A 22,088-nucleotide genomic window follows, 5' to 3' on the forward strand; every position below is an offset into this window, starting at 1 on the left:
TCGTTTTTAGTATACTGTAGATCTTTGCTCTGCTGCATCAGAAGTATTATTGGTGTGAGGAAAGTGCACAGAAGCAGATATTGTCAGTTCTGTTATTAATTTGTAATTACTATTTATTGTCGAAATTGGTGAGTGTTAAATTCTTCTTCTTCTTCTTCTTCCGTATCCGTATCTGTATCCGTATCCACCAATTATATCTTCCCTTCCCAGTAATTAGCATACTTACAGCTTCATTTGTGATCCTTCATCAGACAACTCTTCTTCCTTTATAATGGAAGTTGGTGTGTACATGATTATAGAAACTACAAAGGCTTCTTATTTCACAAACATTTTTGACATTTTTTTGTGCAATGAAATTATATTTAAAGAAAGTGATTTTTGTGAAGTCACTAACGACCTTCTCAAAAGCATTATGATGTAGCAGATGGCAAGCTATCTAACCATTGAACGAAGAAATTACAAATCCTAATCTAGAGACTAAGACAAAGAAATATTATAGTAGATAAAAAATGGTTGTAGGCCCTTCTTGTCACCCAGGAATTCTTCTGTAAAACATGGTATATTTTCCAGTCTCCAGTGGCACAAATGTGTCAAAACTTGTTTGGGCAATGAGATAATTCTATTCTCGTAGACAGCAGAGCCCAATCCCCATAATTTACTTTGCAAACACTGCCGATGTTGGGCATAAAGTCAAAAAGAAGGTGACAGTGACTTTAACTCTTTACTGTGGGCATCATAGTTTTCACACGAGATAAACTTTATCTCCAACAGTTAATTACATTACAACACACAAAAAAGACCAATATTACATGTGAAAGCTTAGCTTCTCTAGTAGCTTATTAATCTTCGAGATCAACATTATATGGTAAAGCTTAGCTCTCCTTGTAGCTGCATTATATATATTAATTTAAATCATTAACTTTTCCTTTTTGTGTGTTTGCGCTACTTAACAGTGATGTTGCTATTCGCTGACTACATCTGAACATCTGCTGTCATCGGATGGCGAGATCACCTGACATGAGTTATGACAGGCTTACAAAAGGGAATCACAATCTCAGTTTCAATGCTTTGGAAACTACTGTGTAGTGTTTGGTGGAATTCAAATTTATAATTTCATAATACGAAATTATGCAGCTTCCCAAAACTTTTTTTTCTGGGTTTTGTATTCTATTCTAAAGCGCCAGGAAGGTGTATATAACATTAATCATTCAAAGGACTGATAAGTTTTACAGTTCCATGGGAAAGTATACTGTCACTTAAAATGGAAAAAGTGTATTTCTTAATCATTAAATCTGGCAATTTTTTTCCTTGTCCACATATACAACCTGTAATAGGTCATGCTATTGATAGAGAGATGGTAAGTGAAACACATTTGGCTGTTGAGGGAGCACTGCATGATGCCTTAAATGGCTACCATAGCAGAACATCGTCAAATAATATTTCACAAAACCCGAAGATGTTCTGGTTGTATGTAAAGGCTGTTAGTGGCAGCAAAGTTAATGTCCAGTCCCTTGCAAAGGTGGCAGGAAATTGAGGGTAGCAGAGCAAAAGCTGGAATGCTACTCCTTTTTCAATTGTTCCTTCACTGAGGAAAACCCATGAGAACTGCCCAATTTAATCCTTGTTCCACTGAAAAGATGAATGAAATAAGTGTTAGTGTCAGTGGTGTTGAGAAACAGCAGAAATCATTAAAATTGAACAAAGATCCAGGGCCCTCCTCTAACTATAACCTATTGTAGATCTTTCGAACAAAAAACCATTCCCACTTCTTGGAAAATAGCACATCACACCCATCAACAAGAAGGTAGTAGAAGTGATGCACAAAACTACTATCCAATATCCTTGACATCAGTTTGTTATAGAATCTTAGGACATATTCTGAACTCAAATATAATGAGGTATCTTGAACAGAATGACCTCCTCCACAGCAACCCATGTGACTTCTGGAAACACTAATCATGTGAAACCCGACTCGCATGACATACTGAAAGCATTGGATCGAGGCAGTCAAGTAGATGCAGAATTTCTTGATTTCCTAAAAGCATTTGACTCAGTATTGCATCTATGCTTATTGTCACAAGTACAGTCATATGGGGTATCAGTTGAATTTTGTCACTGGATTAAGGACTTTTTGGTAAGAAGGACACAGATGTTATCTTGGATGGAGAGTCATTGTTGGATGCAGAAGTAACTTTATGTGTGCCCCAGGGAAGTGTGTTGAGACCCTTGCTGTTCACTTTGTATATTAATAACCTTACAGACAGTATTAATGGTAAAATCAGTCTTTTAGCAGATGATGCAGTTACCTATAATGAATTACTATCTGAAAGAAGCTGCATAAATATTAAGTCACATCTTGATAAGAATTCAACGTGGTGCAGAGATTGGCAACTTGCTTTAAATGTTGAGAAATGTAAAATTTTGCACTTCACAAAATTGAAAACACATAGTCTCCTATGACTATAATATCAATGAATCTGTGTTAGAATAGGTCAACTCGTATGAATACTTGAGTTTAACACTTTATGGGGATATGAGATGGAATGAACACATAGGTTCATGGAAAGCAGGTGGTACACTTCGATTTATTGGTAGAATATTGGGGAGATGCAACCAGTGTACAAAGGAGATTGCTTACAAACCACTCATGCGGTCGGTTTTAGAATATTGCTCAAGTGTATGGGACTCGTACCAAATAGAACTAACAAGGGATAATGTATATGTAAAGAGAAGGGCTGCACGAATGGTGAAAAGTTTGTTTGATACATGGGAGAATGTCAAAGAAATACTGAAGGAACTGAACTGAAAGACCCTTGAAAATAGACATAAACCATCCCGAGAAAGTCTCTTAATGAAGTTTCAAGAAATGGTTTGAAATGAAGCATCTAGGAATATACACCAACCCTTATATATAAATCTCATTTGGGGATCATGAGGATCAGATTAGAATAATTACTGCAAGCACAGAAGCATTCAAACCATCATTCTTCCCATGCTCCAGTGTGAATGGAATGAGAAGAAAGCTTAACAACTGGTACAATGGAATGTACCTTCTGCCATGTGCTTCACAGTGGTTTGCAGAGAATAGATGTAGATATGACATATTTATACTTTAATCCAGAATATCTTATAGTGCATTTTCTGAATTTTGCTCCATAGAATGTGGATTTCCGTAAAGAAATGTTAAACCATTTTATTTGACAGTGATCTCGCAGTTTTCATGTAGAAATATAGTCTCATGACCTAGGAGGATTGTATTTTGGTAAACCACTAGGAAGCAGTCACGCTTCAATTTCCTTTAACCCTCCAAGGTCTTTTTACATTCTTTTTCTTTCAATCTGGATTTGAGCTGAGGAAGTGATCAGGAATGGATGAACACGACTTCTTAGGGAAGCCATAATTATGACCAACAGTGGAATTATTCGCTCTTACACTTTCCCAGATTTCCTCATTTAAGCATGCATCTGTTACACCTTGCCAAATAGAAAGATCATTTTCTGCACTAAAGGAGGTCTCAGCATATAAAGGCATAAGCCTGAATGGGGTGAATTTTGATTATTATTTATTTATCATGTGGATTTTAGTGCTAGGAGTCTCCAAAGATATGCTATGCTTACCTTCAATGCAGCTCTTATCATTTAAGCAGAAAGGCTGCATCTGTAAGGGAATTTGAATTTGTCAGGAAAGAGGGAAATACCAAAAGGAATTGTCTGTGGCCTATAGTAAATCAGCCCTGGCATTAGCCTAAATTGAAAATGGAAAACCACAGAAAACCATTATCAAGGTTGGCGGCAGATGGGTTTGAACCATGTCACCTCTCGAGTCCAAGCATTGCTATCTCAACATCTCAACATGTAAAGCTACCCCAGAGTGTTTAAAATTAGCAGAAACTGGTTTTACATTGTTTTAAAACAAAATAAAATGCGTCTCAATGAAAGGTGGAATTCTGATATTACATGTTTTTCCTTTAATTGAGCACATTTGGTCATTTGACAGTGCAGGAACATGTGCATATTTAACGAGTAATTGTGCATGGAATTCTTGCCTTCAGTTATTACAGTATTACAAGAGCATGAATAGATGAAAAAGGGAGGGGGGGGGGGGGGCTGGGATTCAGGATGCAGTTGGCTTAGATGAATTCAAGTAGCCCACTGAAAAATTGCTTCAGAAATGAATAAACTATAGAATCTGCTGTCACCACATACCCCTTCTGGTTTCCACAAACCAAGAGCGCCCATATGCTAGTTTGTAGGAGGAGAGGCATGGAATATTTTGATTATTTTGGAAGCTGAATGGTGACTTGCAAGTAGCTATTAAAAAGTTTCTGTATTGAAATGGTTTTCATTATTGGGTATAGACCATGTGACCAGATTGGGCAATATTTTGTCATTTGGTCCACTACTGATGCAGTTTCAGGCAAGTTTCTTAAAGGACTGCATCCATAATCATGTGGGCGATATCTTTTATTGATCAACACAATTTTTGGGCAACATAGGCAAATCCAAGTGTATTTTTATATATTAATTTTAATGTAATGTTATTTGCAATGATCTTCACCACTCTGCTGCCTTGTGAAACACTGAATTACTGCAAATCCATAGTTCTACCAGTCTCCAAATAACAGCTCCAATGCTAACATTAAACTGCCATAGACATGTAATTAGCTTATAGTAGTACTTGCATATTTTTAACTTACCATATTTATAGTGAATGACTCAGAATCAATTTCCCTCTTCTTTTTTGTTACAAACTTATTCGAAATTAGAAACTCTCAAACAGCACACTGCACTAAAAAACTAAACAGCTGCACTTCCATTAAATTCAGCTGTAAGTAAGAACTGAACTGATTAACAAAACAACAACTGATCTCAAGTCAAGCAAGCAATGTTCAGTTGGTCTTGGCTAAAGTAGGAATGGATGGTAGTTGATAATGTTATTGATATATCGTTAGTTTAAATATATTGATGGCCATGTTAACTATCAAGAGTGCGTATCCCATTTTTTTCTTCATGTGACTGAAAATCAAAATATCTTGCAATTTCACTTTACAGCAGCTAGGTCATGTGTACTTTCATTTAAATGCTTTGGGAGGGGGGGGGGGGGGTGTCCCAACACCCCTGACACATTTGGCTATGTCCTTGACTGGCCCACACACACAAACACACACACACACACACACACACACACACACACACGCACACATGCAAATTGGATAGATAAAACAGTCTATTCACCAGGCAGCGGCAGAACACACACACACACACACGACAGTTGTTACAGGCAAGCCTTCAGGGATAGTGGCTCTTTCTTCAGGCAGGAGGGTTGAAGGGGAAGGAAGGGGGGTGAAGGAAGAGGACTGGAGAGGTCTAGGAAAAGGGGACGATTTTGGGAAAGTCACTCAGAACTGCGAGTCTGGGGAGACTTACCGTATGGGATGAGAAGGAAAGACTGATTGTTGGGTACTGCATCGGACAAGATTTGAAAACCTGAGAGCTTAAAGGTAGAAGACAGGGAAATATGCAGACAGAGATCACTGCTTAAACATCATTCATGAGTTAATAAGATTGAAAAGCTAAGTAGTGCATTGTGTGTGAGAGAGTTGAGAGGGGGTAGGGGGGGGGGGGGGGGGTGTGAACAATAGACGGGTAAGACAATGAAAGGTGCAGAAACCAAAACAGAGTGAAGCAAAGAGTACTTACAATGAAGAAATGCTGAGACAGAAGAAATTAACATAAATTGTGGCCAGGTGGGCAGCAAGAACCAAGGACATGCTGTAGTGCTAGTTCCCACCTGCCGAGTTATGAGAAACAGATTTCTGGGGAAAGAATACAGATGGCACATGTGCTGAAACATGCACAGAGGTCACGATTGTCATGTTGTATAATATTGCGAGTTGCCAGTATACACCCTTTGCCCATTGATCGTAATTGATAATTTGGTGGTAGTCATGCCGATGTAGAAGGATGAACAGTGTTTACATAACAGCTGGTATATGATACGTGTAGTTTCTCAGAAGGCTCTCCTGATACGTGTAGTTTCTCAGAAGGCTCTCCTGTTGATAGTATATGTTTTGCCAGTTACAGGGCTGTTGTAGTTGATGGTAGGAGGGTGCATAGGGCAAGTCTTGCAGTGGGGTTGGTCACAGCCATGGGTTAGGGAGATGGGTGCAGAAGCAGCATAGGGTCTGACAAGAATATTGTGGAGATTGGGAGGGTGACAGGAAGATACTCCAGGTGTGGCGGGCAAAATTTCAGACAGAATGGATCTCATTTATGGGCACGATTTTAGAAAGTCGTGGACCTGTCAAAGTAGCTGATAACACATTCCAGACCAGTATACGACTGAGTGACCAATGGTGTGCTCCAAAGTCGTTTTTGGAGGGAAATGTGCTTTTTAACTAGGCTGTTGGAGTAATTACGTGCAGTGAAGGCTGAGGTGAGAATGCTGGTGTATTGCTCTAAAAATATATATCACACACCTGGTAGAATACTTCATGATGAGATGGACCCACCATGGTATACTCTTTCAGCTGCAAAATTTCTTAGTGAGTTTTCTAGTAAGTTCCTCCATTTCAAAGTTTCAGTGAACATATTAAGCTCTTATTGGTAGCTGATTTCATTATCTATATGAGAAATGCAATTGAGCTTTTTAAAAAATTGAGACCTGTGTGACAGACAAAGGAGGAAAGCTTATATTTGAAATGTCACCACTAGTTCTACTGCTTCATACTAATACAGTTCTTTCTGACAGCTTTTTTTTCTTCCAGGTGAGAACTAATTTTGTAACTAATTGTCCATTCAAGTAATCTAAAAGAGTGGAGTCTTAAGTAATTCAGTTTGCCACATCCCAGTCCCCACTCCTGTTCTTCTCATTGTTTTCTTAATTCCTCCAGTTTACAGTATATTTTACCTGTCTACCTACAACTCTCTGTGCCTGCACTCAACTAATTGTCTGCTGGGTTTGACTTTGCTCTCATCTTTCTCACCATATGTCAAGAAAATATTCCCTACCATCATGTTTTTATACCACTTTGGTAGACCTGCAAAATAATTAAAATATAATTCTGAAAATCTTACAGCAGCTTTTTCTTAGATAATTAGTATGTCTTTTTGTAACATTTTACTTTCAGATTTTTGTCAGTATTAGAAAATTTTGTTCACTAATTAGACTGTTCTTCTCTTTTTAGATGATACACAACTTTATAATTTCAGGTTTGCCATTGAGAATCTACATCCATTTACATTAATTATTTGACAATATTTTAATGTGATACCAGTAGTGAATTCTCTTTGTTTAGGTTGAAAGTTTAGTGAAATCTGAACCAATAGTAACCAATGTTTTTTTGGTTTATAACATTAGTTTTCTGTGTTCCTGTTAACTCCTACGTGTGTCTCATAATGAATGCTGCCACGAATGTCTGTGAATAATGCTTCATTGTAATCTGTTGTTTCATTTGTGATCATTGTAAGATAACAGTTGTCACCTATCGTAATTTAAGGGAGAATGTGGGTGTCAGTGAAATTCTGTTTTCTAAAATTTATCTCACATCTATTGTTACTAAATAACATGCTGCATTTTAGCTATCAATGTATCCTCTATTGTTTCACAACAAGAGTGACCTATTTTTCTTCCCAGGTACCTTTAAGATTCAGCAGTGAGTGACTGTTTTGGAAACTAAACATGGATAATTTTTTATGCATCAATCCAATTGTTTTATAGTGGACTGATGGGCGGCGCAGACATATACGAGGGTCAGTCAAAAAGTAATGCCTCCTATTTTTTTTTCTACGTTTAATTGTCAGGAAATTTAAATGCAATTACATAGGTTGAAAACCACAACATTGAGGATCATTTTGTCATTTTTCAATGTAATCTCCGCCCATCTCTACAGTTTTGGTCCATCTTTGAACAAGGGCATGTATCCCAGCACGGTAAAAATCACAGCTCTGCTTCCTAAGCCATTGACACACGGATGTTTTGACGGCCTCCTCATCTTCAAAATGAATCCCACGATGAGCTTCTTTTAGTGGCCCAAACAGATGGAAGTCTGATGGTGCCAGGTCAGGACTGTATGGGGGATGAGGCAAAACTTCCCATCCAATTTTGACAATCTCGTCAGAGGTGTGACGACTGGTGTGTGGTCTTGCATTGTCATGCAAAAGAAGAACATCTGCCATTGATTTTGTTGGGCGAACTCGCTGAAGACGTGCTTTAAGTTTTTTGAGGGTTGTGACGTATTGAACAGAATTTATTGTGCATCCCTGCTCCAAAAAATCAACAAGAATCACACCCTCTGTATCCCAGAAAACTGTTGCCATAACTTTCCCTGCCGATCGCACAGTTTTGAATTTTTTCTTCCTCGGCGAGCTTGTGTGACGCCACTCCATTGACTGCCTCTTTGATTCGGGTTCAAAAAAATGCACCCATGTTTCGTCCCCGGTCACAATTTTTTTCAGAAACTCATCTCCCTCCAAACGGAAGCGCTGCAAGTGTTGGGAGGCTATTGTTTTCCTTGCCTCTTTATTCTGATCGGTTAACATTCTTGGAACCCACCGTGCACAAACTTTTGAGTACCCCAATTGTTTAATATTCGTGATCACACTGCCTTTACTAAGAGAAATAATGCGACACACTTCATCTGCAGTCACCCGACGGTCACCACGAATGATGTCATCAACTTGCTGAATGTTGTGTGGATTCACTGCACTCACCGGCCTGCCGCTCCGCTTTTCGTCAGTCAACGGTGTTTGCCCTTCAGCTTCCTTACAACGACGAACCCATCGTCTAACAGTGCTGACATCCACTGTCACAACACCATACACCTTCTTCATTCTTTCATGAATGCGTATGGGCGTTTCACCTTCTGCATTCAAGAATTCAATCACACAACGCTGTCTCAAACGAACATCGATGTCGGCCATCTTACAAACTTCTGCTGTGCTGCCACCTGTTGACACAGAAAGTTACTACTGCAGTGGATTGCAGAAGAAGGTTTGAGGAATGGCGACAAATTCAAATTTTTCACTTAACTTAATTTTTTTAAGTAGAAAAAAAATGGGAGGCATTACTTTTTGACCGACCCTCGTACATATCAGAAAACTGTGTTCACTGGTTTTTGAGCTCAGCTCTTTTTCTAGTAAAAGATAGACACACAGACCCCAAAGATAGATACAAAGACCCCCAAATACAGACTATTGCAGATATTCTGATTATTGGTAGCATTTGCGTGGTCTGATGGATGTAGGATAAGAGTAGGGAAGTATGCACAAAGTAAGGAAGGGGTAGTGTGAGGAGGAACAGGAAAGAGAGATGACTTAGTGCTGACATGACAAGCTGAGAGGAGATATGAGGGGTACAGCTTATAAGAGATATAGGGAGTCAGGGAAGGAGCCGGTGACAGGCAGGGAAGGGAGGAGTGTGGGTGGGAGAAGGAAGGAGAGAGCTTGCATAAAGGGAGAGGGGAGTTGAGAGTGGTAGGTGAAGGGAGTAGACATTCTGGACAGGGAAGAATTGGGTGATGGAAGTTGGATAGGAGTTTGAAAGGATGCACAAGGCATGGAGGGGTAGTGGAGTGATGAAAACGTGGTCATGTGTGTGAATTGTGCTTGCGTGAAGGTGTGTGTGTGTGTGTGTGTGTGTGTGTGTGTGTGTGTGTGTGTGTGTGTGTGTGCTGTCTAATTTAGATAAGGTCTTTTGGCCAAAAGCTCGCTTGTTTAGCATTCTTTTTGTTGTGCCTGTCTGCAACTCACTACCTCAGCAATCTATCATTTTCATGTTATTGTCATTATTCCATCCTGGATTTTCCATTATATAGCATCTACCATTTTTATCTCCATTATATCACTTCCACTATAAATTTTCACTTTTTTATTTTAACCTTTTCAAACTAGTTTTTCAGTCTCACTGTTTCTTTCCCTACCATCTAACCATGAATTCGTACTTTTTCTACCTCTGCAAATTTGAAAACTCTCCTTTGCCCTAGAAAAACTCCAATAACACATCCTCTTTCTGAGTTCTTGTCCGAAATGTGGTATCCCATTTAACTGGCTTACTATTTAAATTGCCACCCATTCTCCCACAAGAATCTTTGCCTTTTCCAATCGATTCAGTCCCTCATACTCACCAGTGTGGTCCTTCATAATCATAGAGTTCAATCTGAAACCATACCTGAGAGCCTATGCTCCTTTTGTGAAATCCATTTACTCAGTGACCACAAATTCCTCAATGATATCATTGCAATAGAAAGTCTTGTCAGTGGGCACAGCATTCTGAGCACCACCTGAGGAAGCTGGAAGCAGTCACAGCTACTCCTGTCTGATGGCCGCATGGGATTACCTCTAGCCCTCTGACCCAATCACCTGTCAATCCCTTATAGCCCCCTGGCAATGCCTTTCTGATTTACTCCACCTTCCACATCCCCAAAAACCTCTTCGACCCTCTGTGAAACACACTGTCCCTTAACACGCATCCTATAACACTGTTGTCAACCTTTCTGCCGAAACTCTGTCTCCTGCAGAAGTCCCAGTACTTTCTAAAAGTGTCACCCTTAGCCTCAAACCTAATTTCAACATGCTGGACTTGTAGAGGACATCTTTTCCTTTCCTTATTCTTTGCAGTTGAAACACTTCTTCACCACACACCCCACTGACAATAGTCAACCAAAACCCCCATATGAAACCTATTTTAAAACAGTTCCAACATGATTCCAACTGTGATCCTCTTCCAATTTCAAGAATTTTCACTTGTACCTTCACCTTGAGTTCCTAAATCCTTCCCTAGTAGTGAGTCCAGTATCACTCCTATGGAACAGATAGTTTTCCATAATGTGAAAACCAATCCAGACCCTATCCTCCTCTTTACAAACAATGGCTTGTGAATTGTAGTGACTATGTGGCTGAGGGTCACTGCCAACTTCCTGACACCTGCATATAAACCTTACACACATGACACTATCCCAGAAGTTCAGCAGCTCCTCAAGGCCTGACGTCCATCCAGAAACCTAAGATCTGAGTCCATCTCCCTCCTCACACCAGCAACCTCTCATTCTCCTTCCTCTCCAGAAACCACAAAACCAACCTTACATGTCTCCCTACCAGTCACCACATTGGGGCTGGCTACAGTGCTCCCACAGAATGAACCTTTGTCTTTGTTGACCGACAGCTCCAAACTGTTGTCCATAACCTCCCAACCCACATCCAAGACTGTTCATTTCCTTCAAAACCTCCCACAGTTAATGTAATGCTACCACTACAGTCTTTGTTGTTCACTGTGGCTGGAACGTCCTTGTAAACTAACATCCCCCTTGCCCAAGGCCTTATGGCCATGGAACACTACCTTCCTCAGGGTCTTCCTGATACCAAACCCACCACCTCCTTCCTAATCCTCCAGACCAGTCACATTCAGTGCCAACTTATTTTTGAGCCATCTAGAGGAATCCTTTCTATCCAGTGAACACATAAAAGCTCTTGCTTGGTTAAGGGATACATGACATTTTCATGATCTTGACCCATAGCATATCCTACCTTTACTCGTTCCTCCACAACCTTAGCACCTGCTCTGTAGTCTGCTTCACCTGGTCTTTGTCAACTCAACGAGCTACTTTCCTAGATGTTGATCTCCACCTCTCAAATGGCTCAATAACTGCATCTTTTCATATCAAGTGCACCAATCATTATCAGCAGCTCCTCTTTGATAACTGTCACCTGCCCCATGTCAAACAGTCTCTTCCTTACAGCCCACCCATGGCCACCGCATCTGTGGTGGAAAGCAGGAGTTGTTTAAATGTACCAGTGACCTTACCAGAGCCTTTATTGTTAGACAGTATCCTATCCAGCTCATCTATAAACAGATCTCCCTTGCCATTTCCTCCTCTGATACAAGTAAACCTGGTAAACTGCCACTAACTAGCGCTCTTCTGGCCTTGCAAACTCAACCACTTTCTTTACTACGGCTTCGAGTACATCTCATTGTTTGCAAAAATTATGGATATCATACCCAGAATCCTATCTACTTCACTCAAAGCAGTGTTTCATTACCCATGTAACTTACAGATATTGTCCATCCCCATTCAAATCCTGCACACCATGGGTCATCCCTTCTGGGTGACACAGGTGCAAGACCTATCCCATACGTCCATCCACCATCTCTTACCACAGTTGAGTCACAGACATTCTTACCCTACAAAAGACAGTGCAACATGTGAAAGCAGCCATGTTATATATCAGCTATGCTGTAATTATTGTGCAGCATTCTATGTGGGCATGACAGGTAACCGACTGTGTCCACTCACATGACTGGCCATTGCCAAACTGTGATCAGCCATAGATTTGACCGTTCAGTTGCCAAACCTGCTGCACACCACAACCATAACGACTTGAACAGCTGCTTCACGACACTTGCAATTTGGATACACCCTTTCAGCACAATTTTCTCTGAACTACGTGGGTGGAAATTGTCTCCCCAGCTTATCCTGCATTCATTGTCTCCTCCCTCCCTCCCCTCCCTCCCTCCCTCCCTCCCTCCCTCCCTTCCTCTCCTCCCTCCCTCCCTCCCTCCCTCCCTCCCTTCCTCTCCTCCCTCCCTTCCTCTCCTCCCTCTTCCCCCATTCCATCCCACTCCCATCCTCTCCCTTTCAACCTCACCTCCCTGTGTCCCCTTCTGACTCTATCTCCAGTTTTGTACCTACTCCCCCACCCTCTCCTTATATCTCTTATATGCTCTGCTCCCTCAGAACTCATTTTGTCTTGTGCACTGCTGAGTTACCTGTATTTCCTGCTCCTGCCTCACACTATCCCACTACTTTCATTGATTCATGTGTCTTACCCTATCCCCTCCCCATGTGTATCACTCCAAGCAACTACTATCAGTAATTGGTAATAATGAATATTCAGTGTTGCTGTGGATGTGGTAGTGTGTACTTGGATGCCTGTGTGGTTATGAGTGTGAATGCCTGTAGCTTTTTCTAGAAAACGAGCCAGAGCTTGAAAGCTAATGAACACTGTGTTCTGTTCCATGTATCTATGTGCCACGAGTCACTCCACTATAGGTTGGTGGTTGCTTTTCCCATATTTTACATACAAGGCCATTCAAACAGAAGGAGCAGATTCCAAACATTTATTGATTCCAAAATACAAAAGATAAAAACACAATTCCAACGTTTCTGGAAAGAGAAAAGTTCAAATTTTTATGCATTCAATGTGAGCACCCATTCCAGGACGTTTAATGTAAGAGGAGAAGCAGAAGATGAACTTCATCATTGGTGACTTCCCAGGTGTCCAGACCTCACACCTTGCGACTTTTATCTATGGGGTTGTGTAAAAGACTGTTTTATCACATTGTTGAAGCTGTGAATTCGATAATGAGGCACCAGCTGCTTGTGTGGCAGGAAATGGGCCACTGTTTTGATTTTTGCCATGTAACACATGGTGCTCACATTGAATGCATAAAAATTTGAACTTTTCTCTTTCCAGGAATGTTGGAATTGGGTTTCTTTCTTTTGTAGTTTGGAAGTAATAAATATGTGGTATCTGTTCCTTCTTTTTGAATAGCACTGTGTTGTCCCTTGCAGGATTTTTATTATTGTAATCCAATCTTTTTACAATCCACATAAGAAAAGTTTGTGTTCTTTTGAACAGTGGCCCAGTATTGATTAAGACCACTAATTTTTATCTCTTTTATCACATACAATAGACTTATATAAGACTTTTAAAGGACATTGTGCAATACATTTAGTGACACACCCTCTAAAACATATACACATTTCTCATCTCATAGTTAAACTCTTGTCAAGTAAACTGTGCATGTTTGTCATAAACCTATTGTTTGGTGGATACTGTTTCTTAACAGTTTGTTAATAGCCCATTGCAGTAGTTTAGGTCGTGAATATCTCTTTTTATGAGTTGTGTTCTCTACTGTATTTACAAACCAGCAATATTTTCTCCAGATGTTCTTTCCAAAGATAAATGTTTCTGTTACATTCACACCAGCAATAACAGAATACTTAAGTAGTCCATTGACAGTATAACAAACCAAATTAACATAATACAGCTTGATCCCCAAAGATAGGAAATGCTGAAAATAAGTTCCACATGGTCTGATAATGAAAAAGGGGGAGATAATTCAAGAACCTGACCTAATGGAAAAGTTCATGCTGAAACTGGTGTAGGCGTTAAACATTTCAATATTTTTTTACAGATTGTCTTATCTGCAAGTGACAAGTTGATGAATGGGTCTTCAAATCATCTGGCAGGCCTAGCTGCTGAACATCAGCCTCAACATGTTTACTGATTGTACAGAGACAATGAAAGATTTGCACCTGGGCAATATTTTTTTGCATATCTGATGGAAGTTTTTCCTTTTTTATGAAACCTACACACAAAATATATTTAAATTGAAGGTAATTAACAATTTGAATATATAAGGCATTGACCCTGCACTAAAAACTGAATCATGATCTACAAGGCCATGTTTGCTGGTAACACACAAATAGCATGTTAGGTCCCATTATTGTGTACTCAGGTTTTCTTGGCAAGGAGTTGTGCATCTAAATGTATGAAAGAAGCATTTAAAATTAATTGCACTTTCAGCTGTTGACACTGTTTTGTCTCCACCAAGTTTCCTGTACAAAACATTAACCTTTAGATTATACTAATTTGTTTTACCCTGCCTACAATGGTAATACACACTGAGCTAATTTTTGCACATTTAACCTTTTATGTTTTCCTCATAAATGTTTAACAGGTCACTGGCTCCTAATGAATCAAATTCTGTTTGGTTCCTTCGTGATCTCTTTAACTGTAATAATGTCCTGTGACACATCTTAAGGGATCCTGTCAATCTGAATGACCCATAGTCGGAGACCATTGCTCTGATATGCATGTTCAACAAAACTTTCTGTCTCTGTTGAGAAAGAAAATTTACAGACCAATAGAGTTCAGGTAACATGCAGATACAAGTAAAAATTGTAAAATGATAATTGTGTATTACTGAATCTTAGAAGACCACTTCTTTTTTCTTATTCTGTTGTCTGACAGTGCAGGCTATATTATCCCTGTTCACTGTAGTTGCTTTGAATGAGCATGACACTATTGTAGATATTTTTCTTGGGGCCACTAATCTTGTCAATCAATTGAAAAATTAAAGAAGCAGTCTCCTTTGTAAATACCTAAATTGTGACAAAATGGAAATGTACTCACAAAAGCTATGAAATTATGAGACACAATTGCTGACTAGTAGTACCGAAAATTTCACATCCTTAAGGTGAAAACAGACCAGCAATTATGTCTCATTATTTTATGTATGATTGTTATGCAGATCTAAAGCATGAAGATGATCAATGTGACAAGAATTTGAATTTCTCCTTGTCTGTTCATAGGTCTATTACTTTTAATTCAAAATATGTCCATATAAAGGAAACTGTCCAAGATGGCTGCTTAAGCTTTTAAACTAAAGCGAAAAATATGAAATGCTGCACTCATTTATAAATGTGAATATTTGGTTTTCAACATATTGCACTTATGCAACTGATGATAACAGGAATTGTTCTCACTGTAGCACACTGGTGGTGGTAGTGGTGGTGGTGGTGATACTGTTGCTGGCAATAGTTATGACCTTTTTTTGTTAATATGATAGCATTTTTGAATAATTTCCATCAGTAGTTGTGCTTACGTTACTATTTTATGCTACAGATATGTTGTTTCAAAAACTATCGCGAACCCTCTGTATTTTGTAGATTAAGCGTGTGTATAATTAAATTGGCATAGTAAGCATATAGGTTGGAGGCAGTATGTATTAGGATGAAGTATGTATGTCACTGGTTTAAGCTTAACAGATTACTGAATTACACTGTTAACCTTTTTGAGCTTCCATGTAGTGTGTCAAAATGTTGCAACAAATTCTCTCTCTACTTCTTAAGTTGCACCTACTAATTTATAAGCCTTCTATAAAATAAGACTTTCCCCTTGTGTTTTCAGGAACATACTTTGCTTTCCTATTCACCATGAAAATGTCATAGTGGGAGTTGCCCAGATGTGTAACAAGAGAAATGGCTACTACTTTGATGTGTTCGATGAAGAAGTTGCAATGGCATTTAGTATTTACTGTGGCATAAGTATTATGCACAGCTTAGTGTATAAGAAGATACAGGAAGCACAGGCGAGGTACAAGATGGCAAATGAGCTTATGATGTATCACATGAAGGTATGTAGCCTCCTCTGCTTTATGTATTTTTTGTTGCATTTAACACTATTAAAGTGAGACTGATGTATTTATGTAGGAATTATTTAATTGCACTTTCTAAATCATCTTAAATTCACTTTATTAACATAGACCACAAGAAGAAAAGAAAGTAAGTTTAGAGTTTAATGTCCTGTAAAGAGTGAGGTCATTAAAGGTGGAGCACAAGAATAGCTTGTATAGGCATGTGTAAGGAAATTTGTTATGTCTTACCATCGCAGCATTTGCTGTAAGCAATTTAGGGAAGCAGCTGGAAATCTAAACCTGGATGACTGGATTGGCATTGTGGGAAAATCTTAATAATCAGTCTCCATTGTATCTGCGTAGCTCACTGCATATAGCCGGGTCAGTAAATGTGTTTACGGTTCTCATACCTTCTGTTCTAACTTTTAGGGGAGTTTCCATTTTCTCTCACACTAGATGGCTGCCGAAGTTACAACTAAAAAGTTGTCTAGGTACCCAGGTGTAAATTGTGGTCCATTACCTATTGGTCTTATTTTATGCAGCCCTCAAATTCCTCCAACACACTTACACATATTCTTTCCTCTGGACTAAAATGATTGCAAAGAGTTGTCCCGTATTGTAGTCTCAACTTTAACTGCATAGCTCCCTTTATATAACCTGCTCTATAAAAGCTATTGGTGAGTGGTTACCTTTATTTTATTTTATGTATAACCCATCTAGGAATTTCCATTGTTCTTACATTTCGTTGATTCTCCATCCAAGGTAACATACTACATCATGCTCATAAAGAAGTCCTCAGTCTAGTCACAAAATCGCTTGATACCCCATATGAGTGTATTTAAAGAAGATGTGATACTGAGCCAAATGCTTTCTGGAAGTAATTTCTCTGAGTGCCTTGACCCATGGGTTTGAGGAAGCCACTTGGAAAAAGCACAAGTTGGGTTTCCCATTATAGAAGCTTTCAGTATGCTTGCTGGCTGGCATGATGGAGGTAATTCTTTTTGAGATACCTTATTATGTTTGATCTCAGAATTTCGTGGGATCAATTGTATGCTCTACATCTACATCTACATTTATACCCCGCAAGCCACCCAACGGTGTGTGGCAGAGGGCACTTTACATGCCACTGTCATTACCTCCCTTTCCTGTTCCAGTCGCGTATGGTTCACGGGAATAACGACTGTCTGAAAGCCTCCGTGCACACTCTAATCTCTCTAATTTTACATTCGTGATCTCCTCGGGAGGTATAAGTAGGGGGAAGCAATATATTCGATACCTCATCCAGAAACGCACCCTCTCAAAACCTGGCGAGCAAGCTACACCGCGATGCAGAGTGCCTCTCTTGCAGAGTTTGCCACTTGAGTTTGTTAAACATCTCCGTAACGCTATCACGGTTACCAAATAACCCTGTGACGAAACGCGCCGCTCTTCTTTGGATCTTCTCTATTTCCTCCGTCAACCCGATCTGGTACGGATCCCACACTGATGAGCAATACTCGAGTATAGGCCGAACGAGTGTTTTGTAAGCCACCTACTTTGTTGATGGACTACATTTTCTAAGGACTCTCCCAATGAATCTCAACCTGGTACCTGCCTTACCAACAATTAATTTTATATGATCATTCCACTTCAAATCGTTCTGCACGCATACTCCCAGATATTTTACAGAAGTAACTGCTACCAGTGTTTGTTTCACTATCATATAATCATACAATAAAGGATCCTTCTTTCTATGTATTCGCAATACATTACATTTGTCTATGTTAAGGGTCAGTTGCGACTCCCTGCACCAAGTGCCTATCCGCTGCAGATCTTCCTGCATTTCGCTACAATTTTCTAATGCTGCAACTTCTCTGTATACTACAGCATCATCCGCGAAAAGCCACATGGAACTTCCGACACTATCTACTAGGTCATTTATATATATTGTGAAAAGCAATGGTCCCATAACACTACCCTGTGGCACACCAGAGGTTACTTTAACGTCTGTAGACGTCTCTCCATTGATAACAACATGTTGTGTTCTGTTTGCTAAAAACTCTTCAATCCAGCCACACAGCTGGTCTGATATTCCGTAGGCTCTTATTTTGTTTATCAGGCGACAGTGCGGAACTGTATCAAATGCCTTCTGGAAGTCAAGAAAAATAGCATCTACCTGGGAGCCTGAATCTAATATTTTCTGGATCTCATGCACAAATAAAGTGAGTTGGGTCTCACACGATCGCTGTTTCCGGAATCCATGTTGATTCCTACAGAGTAGATTCTGGGTTTCCAAAAACGACATGGTACTCGAGCAAAAAACATGTTCTAAAATTCTACAACAGATAGACAACAGAGATATAGGTCTATAGTTTTGCGCATCTGCTCGACAACCCTTCTTGAAGACTGGGACTACCTGTGCTCTTTTCCAATCATTTGGAACCTTCCGTTCCCCTAGAGACTTGCGGTACACAGCTGTTAGAAGGGGGGCAAGTTCTTTCGCGTACTCTGTGTAGATTGAATTGGTATCCCGCCAGGTCCAATGGACTTTCCTCTGTTGAGTGATTCCAGTTGCTTTTCTATTCCTTGGATACTTATTTCGATGTCAGCCATTTTTTCGTTTGTGAGAGGATTTAGAGAAGGAACTGCAGTGCGGTCTTCCTCTGTGAAACAGCTGTGGAAAAAGGTGTTTAGTATTTCAGCTTTATGCATGTCATCCTCTGTTTCAATGCCATTATCATCCCGGAGTGTTTGGATATGCTGTTTCGAGCCACTAACTGATTTAACGTAAGACCAGAACTTCCTAGGATTTTCTGTCAAGTCGGTACATAGAATTTTACTTTTGAATTCACTGAATGCTTCACGCATAGCCCTCCTAACGCTGACTTTGACATTGTTTAGGTTCTGTTTGTCTGAGAGGTTTTGGCTGCGTTTAAACTTGGAGTGAAGCTCTCTTTGCTTTCACAGTTATGGTTAAAAGAGGAGCTTACACAGCCACAAAGTCAGTAGAGAATCTGAGAAGTGGTAAAACACTTGTCTTTATTCCCAAAATAGTGTTATTTATCATGACGTGGTGTTGGTATTTTGCAGCTTCAGTATTGTTAGCACAATTTGATTCCTTCATTAACAATTTCATTATGTCGAACTGCCTAAGTAGGTTGGCCACAATGTAGTTACGGAACAGAATAGGAAGCAACAGTATACTCTCTGCTGATTGTAATAAATATATTTCTTAGTTTCCCTGCATTGTTACGATGTATTCCTTGTAATATTGTGTGTTTCACACCGCAGTTGATGGGGTCTCCCGAAATGTGTCACAAAATGGTGAATAGATTATTTTGGTAAAAAAAAGAAGCATTATACCATTTAGTGCCAATATGATTGTAGATCTCCATAGAAGATTTTTGTCTGAAGTGATAAGAATCTGATTAGGCTTCCCATCATGTGAACTGAGTCTAACTGTCTCAGTTTGAATTTCGTTGGAAGACAGCCCCGAGAACTTGTTGGTTGGGGGGATGGACGTAATATCCTGGGTTCTGCTTGGTTCTTGTCTTTCTTTCTATTCTCTTTCTTATGTTACCATTATTATTAAAAAAATTAAAATCACAAATCTTATTTTTTATGGCTTTATTGGCAGTACATTTTCTCACACAATTAGATTAGGTGGAGAAGTTAAATCATCTATATATTGAAATCAACATTATAATAAATGAACATTTATTTTACTTTGAGACTGAATTTGCACTCTGCAGTGAAGTATGTAGTGGTACCAAACTTCCTGGAGGTTAAAATTGTCTGCTGGACTGAGACTTGAACCTAGAACTTTTGTCTTTCGTGGGCAAATGCCCTACTGCCACAGCTATCTGAGCATAACTCGCAATCCACACGCATGGCTTTACTTTAGCCAGTATCTCATCTCCTACCTACCAGACTTACCGTATTTACTTGAATCTAAGTCGCACTCGAATCTAAGCCGCACCAGAAAAATGAGACTCGAAATTCAAGGGGAGAGTAAAGTTTTAGGCCGCACCTCCAAATCAAAGCAAAGTTGGTCCATTGTAATATGAGACACAATTTAGGTCGAATGAATGACAATACAGCTGCAGCAGTTTCGTTCGAGTCGTAAACTTAGCAGTTAAGCTTTACCAGGTAGCCATTGCGATGCGTCAGGCGCTCCGTCTGTATTTATACCCTTCCTTTTTCGTGTGCTTCATCTGGTTTGAATTGATTGCTTATTTTTCTTTGATCTGATAAGTGCCGTTCTCTTTGTTATAGGTGTTAACGTCACTCTAAGCTGAAAAAGCATTACTGTACTGTGACATGCATTGTTTGTCGCATTCTGATAGTGAGTGCTTATGGCCTGTCGCCGCTCGCGGCATGGCTTGCTTTTGTGTGCGCTACCGCCGCTTACAATTTAAAAGAAGAGAGAGGAATCGTCTCATTAGCAAAACAATGGCAAGAGACTGCTATTTGTTGTTACTTACACTGCTGCTATATTTGATAATTATCAACAAGAACCAAATAATAGACTACGTATGATAGAAGGTGTTAGCGAAAATTTTTCTCCGTTTTAAAATCTTTGCAGGTGCCTCTTTAGTACATTACATTCTGCACAGAAATTAGTCATCTTAGATTTAAAAATCTAGTCAATTGGCGTGCTTCATTTCTGACTCTACCACTATTAGGCATAAGAGTAATATGAATATAAACATGACATGATATGTATATTATTCTGTGTTTGCTGTTGTCTCACTCTAGTTTCGTAGTTTATTAGGCAGACAGGATTTAAATGAGATAGCAGCAAACACGAAACAATACATGGCAAAACGTTTATCTTTGTATTATTCTTATGGTGAAGAGAATACTGAATGTGATTCACAATTCATATAAGTTCCTATTGGCAACCATCTCTTCTCAAAGGTAGGACAAAATTCAGAACATAGAGTTGGCCATATTGACAAGCATCTGTAACAGTCTTGCCAGTCGGATTTTTGTATTACATTGAAATGCTGCTACATTTGAAGATGAACAATACGGAATATGTATTTACTTCGTTGGATAATGTATGAAAGAGGAAAAATCTCGTAGTCCACCTTTTTCTTAATTTATTTACTGACGCAGAGGTTTTGGCGCCAGTATTTATCTTTGTGCCTACAAAGCATGCCCGTGTAGCGCTACATGTATTCGATGGCAGAAGTTAGTTGTGGCAGCACCTACCAACATTTTTCAGAACTTCCACTTGCTTTGCACTTGATTCTAAGCCTCAGGCAGTTTTTTTGATTACAAAGAGGGGGAAAAAAAGTGCGGCTTCGATTCGAGTAAATATGGTATGTTGCTTGCTCATCAGTGCCTATTCTGGTTATTGGCACAGTCATATTTTTTTTGATTTGTACTTGCAAAAAAAAAGAAATTACATGCATCCAATTAATTTTGTACACATTATCAGGTGAAATCAAGAGAATTTGTATCATTAACATTTTATTCATTATTTTATACTTGTTCACCTTATCACAGCACTGCATTAACATTACCAAATGGCACAAAATCTAATTTCCAACTGAATTGTATCAAAAAGGCTTTTACACAAAAAAGTTTACATTTAAATTATTCCAGTAGTGTAAATGCTAATATTTTCTCACAAACAGGAGAATTTCAGTTTTGTTGCATATTTATCATTTGTAAATGTTTCAGTAATCAATAATATTAGATACAAATGTATTATTATGAAGACAATTTCAAAAAGAATAAATAGTGTAAAGAAGTGACAAAATGTATTAAATGAGATAATAACAACAACAATAATAATAAGTAACAAAACACAGAACTGATAAATCGTATTTGAAATATTAATGTATGATGTAGGTTACAAAACTGATGTACAGGATGTTCTTAAAGACCCTTTACAACTTCAA

General features: G+C 39.1%; 1 protein-coding gene across 1 annotated transcript in view; it reads left to right on the forward strand.

Annotated features, from left to right (window-relative positions):
* Window positions 1-22,088, forward strand: part of LOC126279039 (cGMP-dependent 3',5'-cyclic phosphodiesterase-like) — a 227,079-nt gene that overhangs the window by 107,901 nt on the left and 97,090 nt on the right. The window contains exon 7 of the mRNA XM_049979443.1: window positions 15,972-16,197. Within this exon, the coding sequence (XP_049835400.1) occupies window positions 15,972-16,197 (226 nt within the window). The remainder of the gene's footprint in view (window positions 1-15,971; window positions 16,198-22,088) is intronic.

Source organism: Schistocerca gregaria, chromosome 6 (assembly GCF_023897955.1).
Source record: "Schistocerca gregaria isolate iqSchGreg1 chromosome 6, iqSchGreg1.2, whole genome shotgun sequence".
Taxonomy (NCBI): Eukaryota; Metazoa; Arthropoda; class Insecta; order Orthoptera; family Acrididae; genus Schistocerca; species Schistocerca gregaria.